The sequence below is a fragment of the Juglans microcarpa x Juglans regia genome, chromosome 1D, assembly GCF_004785595.1.
Source record: "Juglans microcarpa x Juglans regia isolate MS1-56 chromosome 1D, Jm3101_v1.0, whole genome shotgun sequence".
NCBI lineage: Eukaryota > Viridiplantae > Streptophyta > Magnoliopsida > Fagales > Juglandaceae > Juglans > Juglans microcarpa x Juglans regia.
In genome coordinates, this window is record NC_054594.1 from 12,764,950 (window position 1) to 12,778,896 (window position 13,947).

Here is a 13,947-nt window from a genome sequence, read left to right on the forward strand (position 1 = left end):
AAAGTGTTTAAGAATATACAAAAAGTTTACAGAAAAAAGAAGAAGAGAATTTGGACTTCTCGAGACGCATCCTCAGGCTACACACTACTCTTCCTTAAATTTAAGAAAGGAAAAATTACCGACAAGACATTGGGCCGGGGCTCGAGCCTACCTCTGGTATGCTCACGAGTTGGTGCAAACGTATGCAATCCCATTAGTGCCCGTACCACAAAACCTGAAACAGACCCGTGGAGAAGCCATGTGGGCTGTATCCCCAACCACAGCTAGACCATATCTCCTCCCTTCCACCCCCTCCATCTTAGCCGACTCTCGCCCCCGCGCCATCGCTCCAAGCCACCCAAAGACGTGAAAGGCCTTGGCCGCACCATCTTCACGGCTCTCACTTCAAGTCATCCCAACGCCTCCCCTATCCAATCTCAAATCAGCGAAAACAAGAACAAGAAGATGGAGGGCAGATAAGTGGGTCGGATGTGCTTTGGGCTCTGCAGAAAGCAGCCGCTCAGAAAAATGAGATGAGTGAAAATAAGAAATCCAAGAAGAAGAAGAAGAAGAAGAAAGGTGTGTCATCCAACAATCACAGTGCAGAGGTGAATGTGGATTATAGGGAAGTGCGGCCATTGTGCGTTAAGAGTGAGTGGGGTGTGAGGTTGGAGGAGCTGGAGAAGCGTCTTCAGGAGCTTTCTGAGACCCATTGAGATTTTAAGGTCTCTCTCTTTCTGTTCATTGTAAATCAATTAATTTATCAAATTCATGTAATGGGTATCGTATCTACAATACAGGAGACCCTTTTGTTTCAGTTTTCTGAAAATCAATTTGCACGACCCTTTCAAGATTGAAATTCTACTTCTCTCTGCTGTTTGGTTGGGAAGAAACTTTTTTAAGGATTCTCGGATTGAGCTTCCTTTTTAAAAAGTTCATCCGCAATCTAACATGTTGGCAGGCTGCTGGCCCATTTTGTGCACCTATTTTAGTGAATTAGTGGGCTGTTCATAACTTATTCCACCTTTCTTTCTTGAGAACTAACGGATTTATCTTATTTCTTTTGTGTATCAGTTTGTTCGTTTAGCTTATCTTTTATTTTTGTTCTCTGATGTTTCCCCGGTAGCTAAAGATGGGCAAATGTTTTCAGTTCAAGACTTGCTTCTGATAAATTTTTGTAGTTAAAAAAAAAAAAAAATGTTTTGGTCTGTAACTTATGTGCGCCATATGCGTCTTCGATGTTGGCTTGTGCGCTTTGGATTCGTTGATGATATCTCAATAATGATAAGATTTTCCTTCTTTATATAGCTTGTATAGGGTGAATTGATCTCGTCCTCAATGGTAAAACCAAAGCTAAGAAGTAAGAACACGTGTGAGGATGATGAACCGAATGACCGCTTCCAGATGTTTCTTATGAAGAGCACCTGAAAAGCCTATGAAATCAAGACAGTTACCGAGAAGCTCGGGGAATTCATGGGTTTGGTGTAGTGATTCAAGTGAAAGAAAAAGTAGCTTCAGTTTATTAACAGGGTAAGCATATACAGGAAAACGAGATTGGGAAATGTCCAAATGTATGTTTTATTTGCTATGATTTTTTTTTTTTTTGATAAGTTGCTATGGACTCGATAACTCTCAGAAATTTATATTAAAATAATAACATTAATTTTGATATTAAAAATAAAGTGCTAATTGCAAGATTAGTGCTTTAATTTTCACGTTTTTACAAATCTATGCTTAAGGTTTTCAACTTTTATAAAATTGATCTATGAATTTTAATCAACCTTGCAATCAGGTGACTTAGGTCTCGTTTGGTTACAGATGAGATGAGATAATGTTGAACAAGATAAAATGAGATGAGATAAAAATTGAATAAAATATAATCTTACAATAAAGTGACTTAGGCCTCGTTTGGTTACAAATGAAATGAGATAAGATGATTTTAGATAAGTTAAATAAAATCTTGTTATAACATAATTTTTTAATATTATTTTTTATTTTAAAATTTTAAAAAATTAAATTGTTTACTACATTTTATGTAGAAATTTGATAAAATTGTAATTATTAGATGAGATAAGATGAAATGAATTGAAATAATATGTGTAACCAAACGAGGCCTTAGTTAATATGGCAAGTCAGTAAACCAGATTGACACGTAACGTGACAATATCTTGTTAATTTTCTAATGAATGACTGACAAAAGTACCCAAGTCTGAGACATTAAAGTACTAATATTGTGAAAACTGAAAACTTACGCTTCAATACGTAAAATCATGAAAATCTAAGTACTATTTTGCAATTAATAAAAAAAATAACAAACTGAAAAAATGCTCACAGCACACATTTTTGGCAACTTAAAAAGGTGTATCAATCTATACAATTAGCATCTCTAGTTGAACCTACTTTCATTTTCATTTTCGCAACTCAACAATATAGTTGCTGACCAAAATAACAACAAACAAAACACATTTTACCCACAATATTACATTATCACTCAAATTATCATTCATCACTCAAGTGTGGCCAGAATTATCATTTGCCGTGCTTCAGATATTGGTTGGCACCATCTAACTACTTCATATATGCTGTCCTCTACATCTGGAAAACGCTACTATCCCATGTAAAACGGAAACAAGAACATCTCTAATGCCTTTATAGTTTTAATGCCCAAACCCTCCTAGAGAAGTAAAAGCCTTGGCAAAAATTTGTAGTTGCATTCATTAGGGATTGAGCAACAATGATCGCTTTAAGGAGTAACTAATAGAATCCCACTACAAAAAGGTAAAAAAACCTGAATGTTAAAGTCATAAGCAAATATTTTTGTTTTATTAAGTAATGAATTGACAAGCAAATAAATGAAACAAATAGAACCTTAAACTATACAAAGAAAATGGCCAGGGATGGAAGTGTCACAAGAGAAACCTGTAATTCCTGGCCATTTAGGATTAGCCTTTTGGTTCAAACCAACACCATTTCTTGATGAGAAGCAGAGAAAGGAAAGATGAGTAGGTTTCTATTTCAAAGCAAGGTTACAGAAACTGCTCAAGGCTCAACCCTGAAATTCGTGGCTCAACACAAATAGCTCATTCATCCATAGCAAAATAACAGAAACCAAAATAGCTTATTCATCTAAAACAACAGAAATAGCTCATTCTTCCTTCCTAACCCAAATAACAGAAATGAATTTAGCTCAAAGCAAGGTTTAAGTTTCACAGCGAAGTCATTACCGGTAAGATAAACTATTCCATTTCCAATGTAGGGGACAGGGTGATTGAGGTTTAGTAAATAAGTAAAAAATTATTATAAATCCCATAATAAAATCAGATCCTCTATCATTTTTATTCCACAGTGAAGCAACACCAACCAAATCAAAGCAAGAAAAATTTCTGATCACACACTACCATAGTTAAAAAAAGAAGAAATTAGATCTAACCAAAAAAAAAAATTGCGATTGAAAGACAAAGAAAGTGAGCAAAAAGGAACAGAGATCGAGTGGTAGGGTTTGGGATGTTACCCTGTTGTTGGGATCAGATCTGAAGAGAAGCTCTGAAGCAGGAGCTGCGGACGTAGGAAATTACTGCCAAGGACAGAAGCTATGAAGCAGGAGCCATTGGAAAGAGCTCTGAAGCAGGAGCTGCGGACATGGGAAATTACTGCCAAGGACAGAAGCTACGAAGCAGGAGCCGCTGGAAAGAGCTCTGAAGCAGTGGCTGACAGAAAGAGGGAGAAGGACGCGTGCGGGAGAGAAGGAGAAGGAGCCGTGCAGGAGAGGAGGGAAGAAGGAGAATGAGCCACGGGAAAGAAATTCCTGTGCACAGGGTTTCTAGGAAATAATAAAAAACACATTTGACTTTGCTACAGTGCAAGTCATATTTGACTTGTGGGATAGATTTACTGTAGCTCATATGGTGGATGGCTTTAGTTTGGCTAATCCAATGTAGCCTAAATGTTGATGATATTAGCTAAATTTATAGCTCCACTGGCATTTGGCTAAGCCAATGCTAGTGCTCTGAGTACGGTCCTGCCCGCTGAAAACCAGACACAAAAAGAACCTAGACAAAACCACTGCCTGTTCCCTTAGTACGTGGCTTTACCAAATCCAACTGTGGCAGCCACAAAGTAAAGAAACCATATGAAGAAACTGAGTTTGACATAGATGAATAACGATAGTGTCTTTATTACTCTGGCAAAAAGGCAACAATTTTCAGCTGTCAATAAAAAATGCTGCCAAGAAAAGGCATTGCACGCAGCAAAAGTTAGATATCATCTACCTGTGCTGGGGCATCAATATTTGTAGGATACCTCACTTCCTAGTTCTACAGCTTTTTCTTTCCCCTACTATAACAGGAGGGGGGAGGATTATTTGATTCGATTCATGTAACTGGTCATTTACACTACAACAAGTTGCTTTCCCAAAAAGAATCTTGCCTGTCCTCTACCACTAATAGGGTCGGTACCTTCTGCCACGATTGCCTTCATCATTGCCACTACCTCCTGGTCGAGCGGGTGGTCCACTTGGACTTGGAGCATTGCTTCGATCAATTCTACGAGGCCGAGGAGGTGGTATCTGTGCGCCAGGCTGCTGACTACACAAAACCCAAAATTCAGAAAACGAGTTGTTTAAATTCTAATGATTGGAGTTAAAAATCACTTTCTGAATATAATGGCAACTTACAGAACATAACCAATTTGACCATCTGGTAAAACCATTGGAACCATATGCATTCCTGCTGGCATGGGACCCCTACCATATATCACTGGCTGTTCATGTGTGCAAATCCATGAGATGGTTTCAACCAGTAGATAGACTACGTGAACATACATACAAATCAATGCAAATACCTGCTGAAAACCAGTGCCAACACCATACCCAGCCCCTAGAGAGCCATATTGGTTACTGGCAAAACCACCATACCCAGAATGTGGAAGATGGTTTGGATGAGGCATGGCATTATAGGGATAAGTAGCATCTGACTTTTTATCAGATTGAGGTTTAGCAAGTGCAACCTCCAATACTTGGCCTGCAGTTCAAATCCCTCTGAAAAAGTTACTGGTGGACTCATCAATATGAAAAAAGAAAGCAAAGAAAGTTCAAAGCACGGTTCATTAAATAACTCTGAAGTAATTCACATGGCACAATCACATCTAATTAAAAGAAATAAAAAAGGAGTAGATGAAACCAGCCTTCATTAGTTATTTGACATCAACAGAAATACCTCTGCCAAAACCATTACGATACTTTCACTTGTTCAAGATTTAAACTTTAATATGCATAAGGTTCCATGAGTTGTAATTTATCATAACAGTAACCAGGCTTGGAAACAATTAACCGAGTAAATAAGTCACTACATTTTTCTAGTTTACAAAAAGAATAAACGCTAACAGCGTACGCTTGAACCATGAGATTGGCATTTGCTCCAATCATTCCATTCATGTCCTAAATCATGAAAACATTAAATTTTGTCTAGAAACATATAACATCATACGCCCTTCATTCTGTTCACTCTATTATCTTAGAATATCCCTAGAGATATTCTATCTATAATTTCAAAGGCTACATATGACATTCATTTTTAATTAATTTATTTATTTTTCAATTGAAGGTTTATTTGGAATGTCTTGGAATTGGTGAATTGGCCCAACAAAAAATTGACCCTGATATTTATGTCAAGTAAGAATCAGCTGTACATTTGTATATTACAAGACCAAAAATAAATAAAAAAATCATGTACCGACATTTAGTAGATTTAACAGAAAATAGATGAGGTTGTGTGGCAGTCTTTGAGTTTCCACAAACATGACCTAAATATGTATTTAAAAAGTACCATCAATTTCATATTTCTCTGCATCTTTAACAGCCTTCAATGCACTTAACCTTTCAGCATAATGGATGAACCCAAAATCCCGTTTGCCACCAGCTTTTCCAGGTGGCATAACCACTTTTGTAACTTCCCCATGGTGCTGAAATAGTTCCTTCAGTTTTTCAGTACTAGTGTTCTCAGGAATGTTTTTGACATAAAGAGCCTTAACCTGAGAAGGTCAAAACAAATAACATTATTTTGTAAGATCAGGCACTTCTATTTGTTAGGTAGCTATCTATAGGCAGTGAAAGGTAGAATACGGTCTCAGCAACTTTTACACAAAAGTGCATGGGGGATTTTTATCTCTATCTCTGGAAAAAATATAGTTACCATGACCTGTAGATTTCTCTCATACAGTTTGCAATTTAAGAAATACTAGTTAAAGACTAGGGCTAATACACAAACAAAATTTCACAGAAGTCTGTAAATATTTCCATCAAATCCACATTTTGGAGAATATCACGGAAAACATAATCTTTCACAGAAAGCCTTCCAGGATACTTAAAAACAAGATATCTCATTATCGTATGAAATTTAAGACCAGGGTCAACTAAATCCTTACAAATAATTTAAGGGTATTGGTAGAAGTCAGATACAGCCAAAACATTCTCTTAAACAATCCTAAGACCCTTCTGTTTTTTGAAATTTTCAAGTCTGAATTACAGCCTTCAGTTTAAATGAATCAAGAAGTGAGAAATATTGGAATAAAATAATTGATGTAATGATGCATATCACTCATTGCTATAGTGTCTATTTAGATCATCCAATAAATTTATTCTTGCCCTATGCTATAGTGTCTATTTAGATCATCCACTTTGGGCATAACCTCATGCATGATCTTGCTACGTCGATGACAGGACCACTGATTACCAGGTTAGAGTATGAGGAAAAGAAACTTGATGGGCCATGTTTGGCAACTGGTAATATTGGTCTACAGTAGAGTAGATTTTTATTTACATTAAAAACTTTTTCCCAACTTCTTCCCAAACATATAAAACTCCTCATCTCAACCTATTTCCGTTTCTCATTAAAAATCTATTATTTTAATATAAAACACATTAATTATTAAAACAAACAACCGGCCCAGCATTCACAACCAACACAAGGCCACCATCAACTGCCCGTGGGTGGAAAACGATCTGGTGGCCACTCCTGTGGGCAGTTCAAATCGAGCTGCTCAAGGTTGGCCACTCTTATCTTCCTTTTCTTCTCTGTTTTTTTTAAAATAATAAATATGAAAAAATATTACATAAATTCATATTTAAACATATTTTTAAGGTGGTGCTGGATATGAAATGAACTATGGTACAGCCCATTGCCAAGAATAAAAGAAAGAGATAAAGACAAGGAAAGTTGACTGGCGAAAGTAAGTAGGACTCAACTACTCAAAGAAGAAAAGAGACCTCTATAAAATGGGGAATCTCTACAAATCAAGGCAGATTATTGGCTCCCCCCTCTCTAGATTTCTACAGGGATGACATCTTCTTCAATCTCTCCTCAACCCTGTTTTCTCCTTTGTATTGAGATCTATGTGAGATCATGAGAAAATGTAAAACCATCACACATAGTGGATTTGTTTCTCAAATGATCCGTGAACGTAGGCTTTTCTGCCGAACTACATAAATCTTTGTGTCTCTCTCTCTCTCTCTTTATTTACTTTTTATTTCATGGATGAGCATTCGAACACTATATCAATGCCAAGCACATTTACACAAAACCTATAAAACCTTCTTCTCATATCTATTCACTATTCATAAAAGTTCCCAACTTTTACCATCCAAACATACATTTACATCCCTTCCTTCCATCCCAATGTCATTTACCCCTAAATTTTGATTCAGTGCAACTCGAACCCCAATTTAAAATTCAGTTCATCTTTGGGCAGGTCTGTCTTGTAAAAGGAGTTTATCAGACACCAATAATAAGATGACACTTCAGCATTGCACAAAGATGAATCCTAAACCTGGTTGCACCAAAGCAAGGGCATTTAGGTCAATTACAGAAATCTCACTTGGAACAGAAAACCTTCACTCGTTACTCCCACAAAATCCCTTCGACAGAAAACAGCTGCCACCCCACCGTAGCCTTCAACCGAATGCCGCACGCCATACGTCGGTGAAGGAGATTCAGAGTAGACTGGCACACCCCTTCCGTCACACCCGTTCCGATCTTCCGTTGCACACGATACAGGCACATTCAAGTTTCACCCTAAAACTAAGAGTTGATTCGTACGCCGCACTGCCCATTCCTCCTTCCAGACGGACAAAGATGATGATGATGACGATGATGATGAAATAGGGTCTGGTGGTGGGAAATTTTTTGAAAATTTTCTGGTTGGTGCAATATTTTGGGGAATTTACTTTTAATGGTGGAAGGTTCAGGTGGGACGTGGAGTTACGGGGAAGGGCGAGACGTCCATGAGAGAGAGAGAGAGAGAGAGAGAATGAGAGGAAAAGTGCGAAGTAAAGTCGAGAAAGAAAGAAAGCAGAAGATGGGCAAGAGAAATGGAGTCACTGGGGCTGAAATTTTGTTTCAGCGAGAGAGAGGGGCAGGGACGCAGGAGGAGCAGTCCTTCAGGGGCTGGGGAGGAAGAAAATGAACAAAGAGAGAAGGGTCAGACTGAGAGGAAAAAAAATGAGAGAGAGAGAGAGAAGGCACTCGCAGACTGAGAGGAAAAAAAATCCTATGAAATGCTTCACACAGGCCAATCCGTGTTTGACACACGTGGCAATTTTTTATTAGACTCTATTAGATGGGGAAAAACGGAATGGCCTGTGTGAAGTCATTCTCTTTAAAATTTCAAAATCAGTTGCTCTCCTTTTGCCAAAAATCCCCATTAACTTTAACATTAGTGAAAACCAAATCACTAACAAAGCCAAAACAACTAACCCATCAACCTCATTACATTCTCGGAAAACATCCAAAAGGCCTCACAAGCCATCTTTCTTTTTCTTTCTTATAAGTATCTCCTAATCAATCTATTAAGTGACGCTAAAACTACCTCGTCATGAAGAAGCCCTACCACCATAGCACAATGCTCGTTTTTAGTGTCTGTCTTCTTGTACACATTTCCATCAAATTAGCAGTCATTTTATTTTTTCTCCAAGAGGTCTCATTTCCATTGAATCAAAGTTTAGGGAGTAAGTGACTATGGGATGGTAATCTACAAGGGAAAAATGTAATTGACATCTAGGTGTGTGCGCACAAGAGCATGCATGCGATTAATAAATTGGTGAATCCTTTTGACTTACCAAAATAAGATAGATGAAAATACATGAAGAGCCATAATGGTAGATTGTCAATGTGTGTATGCATGTGTGTCTGCATGTACCAAATTGGTGAATCCACTCATCCTCCTACGGACATAAGTTGAACACTAACGGAGTGAAGAGCTGTAATGGCAGGTTGTTGACTAAACACTAAGCATTTGAATGAGCTTGATATGAGTAAATCATTATTAGTCGGTGACCAATAGATACTTTAGTTTAACAAGTTGCAATGAAAGACTATTCATGACCAAAATTCCTTGGTTAATATGCAACCTTCAACAAAACTTATGTCTTAGACTCTTATTTGCAAACAATGATCCTATTTTATTTCAATCATCTTGCCATGGACTACGATTATATGATATTATAGTTCACAAATTGTCAAGCGGAATTGATTCAAGTCAATGAACAATAATCTTTTTTTGTACTCGTAGTTTTTATAGATTCACATTAGTGTATGAAAGGTACCTAAGTAATTATACATGTATACATACATATGTCGTAATTATATACATGTGTATATACAGATAACTATAATTTTGCAATTAAAGAAATTGATTTATCACATTTGTAAATTATAAATCTGAAACATATAAGACACGCTCTAAGGTTGGGCAAGTCATTTCGATCAAGAGTACCCTTTTTAAAATTTTCCAAATTACTTTATTTTTTCTATTTCTCGTGGGTGTTGTTTATTGTCTTGAGAAACTTCAGAGGGAAGGACTTGGTGATGAATTCAAGTACCACCTTTTTAAGTGATCAAGGATTAGCACTCCCCTTTTTCAAGTGGCTTGGGGGTCAGAAGTTTGTTCTTGTTCAACAAAGCTCTCTTTGGAAAGTGGTTATGGCATTAAGCCACAGAAAAAGAGGCACTCTGACATTGGTGGTTGAAGTCAGAAATAGTAGCCGATGGGAAGATTGGTGTTCAAATGAGGTTAGCGGGCTGTTCAAGGTGGGGGTGTGGAAAAGCATCAGGAGAGGGTGGAGGATTTCTCTCGTTGCCTTCAATTTAAGGTAGGGGATGGGTCAAAGATTAGATTCCGGCATGATATATGATGTGGGGATAATAATCCCTTGAAGATAGTTTTCTCGGCATTGTATAGACTCTCATGTTGCATAGAGGCATCAGTGGCAGAACTTCTACATATCTTTGAGAATAGACCCCAATGGAATGTTATTTTTATTATAGCGGCACATGATTGGAAAATAGGAATGATATCTTCGTTCTTTGTTTGTACTCTTTTGCTCAAAGAGGAGACAGAGCTGATGACATCTACTGGTTCCTACTGAAAGATGAATCTTTGTTGTCAAGTATTTCTACCAGCAATCTTCCCTCAAAATAACCTCTCTTTTCCTAGGAAGAATTTGGAGAAATAAGCCATCATCAAGGGCCACATTCTTTGTTTGGTTGATTGCATCAAGATAAATCTTAATAGTGAATAATTTGAGGAAGAAAAAGTCGTAATAATGGATTGATGTTGTATGTGTAAGGGGGTGGAGAAAACATCGATGATCTTTCGCTTCACTGTGAGGTGGCCAAGGATTTATGGGGCATCAATATCTTGCACAATTGGATCCTTGGCAGGTGGGGGATTTGCTAGCTTGTTGTTGCACTCCTATTAGTACCCATAACAACTCTAAGGTTTGAAGATCGTTCCCTTGCTTTTAATTTGGTGTCTTTGGCAAGACTGCAATGCTCAGACTTTTGATGATTGCGAGAGGACAGTCCAAGAATTAAATGTTCAATTCCATTCCTGTGACTTTATAGAATTTATGGAATTGTGTTCTTTCTCTTTGTCCCAATAGATGGGCGTTTCCTATGTGTACCTCCTGTGATACCCCCCATATGATAAGGATAAGGGTAGGTGGTGTATGGGGATCTCACATTGTTTGGGAAGGAGAAGTTCTTGCTCTTTATAAGGTTCTAATGGGGCTATAATTGTATCATTAACTAGTCTTTTTGGAGTATAGACCATGTGGTTTGGGTTTTCTATTGAGGCATTACAAATGGTATCAGAGCCTATCCCAACCAGAAATGTGGGACTTGAGCCGTACCACTTACGACAGATTGACCCGACGAGGATGTCGGAAATTTAAGGGAGGTAGATTGTGATACCCTACATGATAATGATAAGGATAGGTGGTATATGAGATTCTACATTACTTGGAAATAAGAAGTTTTTGCTCTTTATAAGATTCCAATGGGGCTCTAATTGTATCATTGACTAGACCTTTTAAAGTATAGGCTATGTGGTTTGGGTCTTTTATTGGAGCGTTACACCTCCAATGTACATGGGTTGCCCCTTTTGTTTTTCGTCCAAGAGCGTTACCGTTTCAAAAAGAAACCAGAGCACAAAACAGATTGTGCCACGTCATGAGGGTAATGTAATCTTTCTATCATATTTGGCTAGCTTATCAGCTCACTCCTTTCACATTTTAAAATATGTGTAAACTATGAATCACAGAACGAAAATATTAAGCTATAAGCATTTTAATAAAAAAAATTTAAGGCATTTGGGTTGTTCTAATATAACCGATGTACCTGAGAAGCAGCAGAATGATCAGGTCCACTCTTTGGATCAGCCCAGGTGACAGTTGGGGTGTTGCCATCCAACTTGAAATTCGCATTTGACATATTCTGCCTTGAATAATCAGCACAAGCATTATTGTAATATAAAACAAAAGCGAAACCGCGATTTCTGCTTGGATTCTGAGGATCCTGAAAATATCCAAAGCAATGTTGCTTACAAGATAAGTACTTACAACTATCAAAACATATGATAATGTCAAAGCAATACTCAATTTGAAGCCCACCTTTTTAAGCTCAATGTTCTCAACTCCAGGGCCAACCCCCTCAATGACTTTTCTAAACTCATCCTCGGTCCAGCTCTTTGGAACATTACCAAGGAATAATCTGTGCTTAGTTTCAGACAGTGAACACCTTAAGTTTTTACCCTGCAGGGATAAAGCATATGAAAGATACCACCAACAACAGACTGACAAAAGATAGTGCATTTTAAAATAAGCACCACGATTACCTTGAATTCTTTGTTATGGATCTCTTCAATGGCCTTCTGTGCAATCTCTTTTGTTTTAAATGCTATAAAAGCATAACCCTTGGCATCACCAGTTTCCTTATCTTTTATTAATCTTACCTGAGAAACGATAATAAAATCAAATCCTTATGGAAAATACCGATGACAAGTGGAGGAAAGGGGAAAAAAAAAAAAAAAAAAAAGATGTCATAAGCATAAGAGGATACAGTTCCAACCTCAACAACTTCACCAATTGCCTCACAGAGATGCCTCAAATCTTCTTCGAGGGCATCTCGAGGAAGTCCACCAATGAAAACTTCAGACCCATGGGGAGGAAGGGCGAGTAGCTCAGCATGCTTCCCCTTCTCATCCTCATCCTCAGAAGCAGCTGGCTTTTCTTCATCATCCACGGATTCAGAGGCAATGTGGCTTCTATCTGCTTCTGGGGATTGATCTTTCCCACTGGTCTCGGTTATAGAGTCCTCGTGTACTTCTTCAACATTTCCATACCCACCTCCATCTACTCTATCATCTTCTATTTCTGCTTCAACATCATCGTCTATCTGTGCTTCAACATCATCGTCAATCAGTTCTTCAACATCATCGTCAATCTGTTCTTCAACATCATCGTCCATCTCTTCCATGGAATTGTCCTCATCAAAATCCAATTGCTCTTCAACTTCTGTGCCTTCTGCCATATTTCTCCCTTCACGCCCTAGAATTCTTTCCATCCAATTACTAATCAGCACAAATTACCTGCAGACTCCAATGGCATTCACGGAGGATACAAAGACCCCATAAGAATTTGCATAAGTAGAAGCAATTAAGAATATATGGAATCCAGATGAAGTGAACGGAGAGCGAGAGTTGTTCATACCAGTTGAGGGGTTTGAGACTGTGGGGAGAGAGAGAGAGAGAGAGAGAGGGAGAGGGGTTACAACGGAAATGAGACTTCCGACTGAGGTTTTCAGGGTCCATACCACGCCTCCCTGTCTGAGAAGGAGAGCCGTAATCCACTGCGGGTAGGTTTAGGGCAGTGGGAGTATGCCACGTCATCACACCATTTACCTTTAGTTTCCTTATTTCTTTTAAAAAAAATTATTGATTTGACGATTATTCTAGTAAAATAAATATATAAAATAAATTTATAAATTGAGATACTTAATACATAACGTTAAATTATAAAATTAATTTTTATTATAAATTAAATATAACCTATGATATTAAAATACTTCATTTTATAAATTTACTTCTTAAAATCTTTCTTTAACTATAATACTTTAAAAGTAATACATCCCAAAATATGTTTTATTTCTAACATATTATGCATTAACAATGTTTTAGCTTTACACGTCACTGTTTATAGTGAAGAATTATCATTATAATTTTTTATCATTTCTTTTAATAATTTAGGTTATTAAATTTTAGAACTAATTGCATTTTTTTTCCTGAATTCTCACCCGATTGTCGTTTATCTTCTTATACTACGAATTTAGTACAACTACGCCTTTAATGAATTTAATGAGATAAAGAGCACAAAAACAAAATTGAGTAATCGAGTTAATAAAAGTAATTGATAAATTAACATGATTTTATATAATTTATTAAATTTATTTTACGATAAAAATAATTTTATAATCTAATACCATATCAAATCATTTCACTTTATGAGTTTATTTTTATATAATCTATTTATAACTAATAAATTATTAGATAGATATGTGTGATATAAGATTTTATTATACCATTTCTCATATATATATATATATATATATATATATATATATATATATTACAAATTAGCTT

The 13,947-nt window shown here is 37.0% G+C and overlaps 1 protein-coding gene and 1 long non-coding RNA gene across 3 annotated transcripts; one reads left to right on the plus strand and one right to left on the minus strand.

Annotated features, from left to right (window-relative positions):
• LOC121265514 lies at positions 1–1,648 on the plus strand. The gene is made up of 2 exons (XR_005940677.1): positions 1–704; positions 1,288–1,648. It is a non-coding gene; the product is annotated as an uncharacterized LOC121265514 (long non-coding RNA).
• A 2,482-nt stretch (positions 1,649–4,130) lies between these two features.
• LOC121265499 (heterogeneous nuclear ribonucleoprotein Q) lies at positions 4,131–13,167 on the minus strand. Of its 2 annotated transcripts, XM_041169158.1 has the most exons (9): positions 13,019–13,167; positions 12,378–12,897; positions 12,145–12,261; positions 11,921–12,061; positions 11,649–11,825; positions 5,802–6,006; positions 4,819–4,997; positions 4,652–4,737; positions 4,131–4,562 (listed from the first exon to the last, which is right to left on the minus strand). In XM_041169158.1, the coding sequence occupies exons 2-9, from the start codon at positions 12,870–12,872 to the stop codon at positions 4,418–4,420; spliced, it is 1,545 nt and encodes a 514-aa protein (XP_041025092.1). In that variant the 5' UTR covers positions 12,873–12,897; positions 13,019–13,167; the 3' UTR covers positions 4,131–4,417. The 2 variants fall into 2 exon arrangements, with proteins under 2 accessions (XP_041025092.1, XP_041025084.1); XM_041169150.1 differs by having other exon boundaries at positions 12,378–13,108.
• Positions 13,168–13,947: the final 780 nt, after the last annotated feature.

Coding starts and splice junctions, on each gene's coding strand:
- LOC121265499 (XM_041169158.1), bottom strand. CDS start 12,872: ATGGAAAGAATTCTAGGGCGTGAAGGGAGAAATATGGCAGAAGGCACA. Junction 6,007..11,648: donor ATCATTCTGCTGCTTCTCAG/GTACATCGGTTA, acceptor TGACCTTCTCAG/GTTAAGGCTCTTTATGTCAA. Junction 4,563..4,651: donor GGTCAAATTGGTTATGTTCT/GTAAGTTGCCAT, acceptor GGTTTTGTGTAG/TCAGCAGCCTGGCGCACAGA.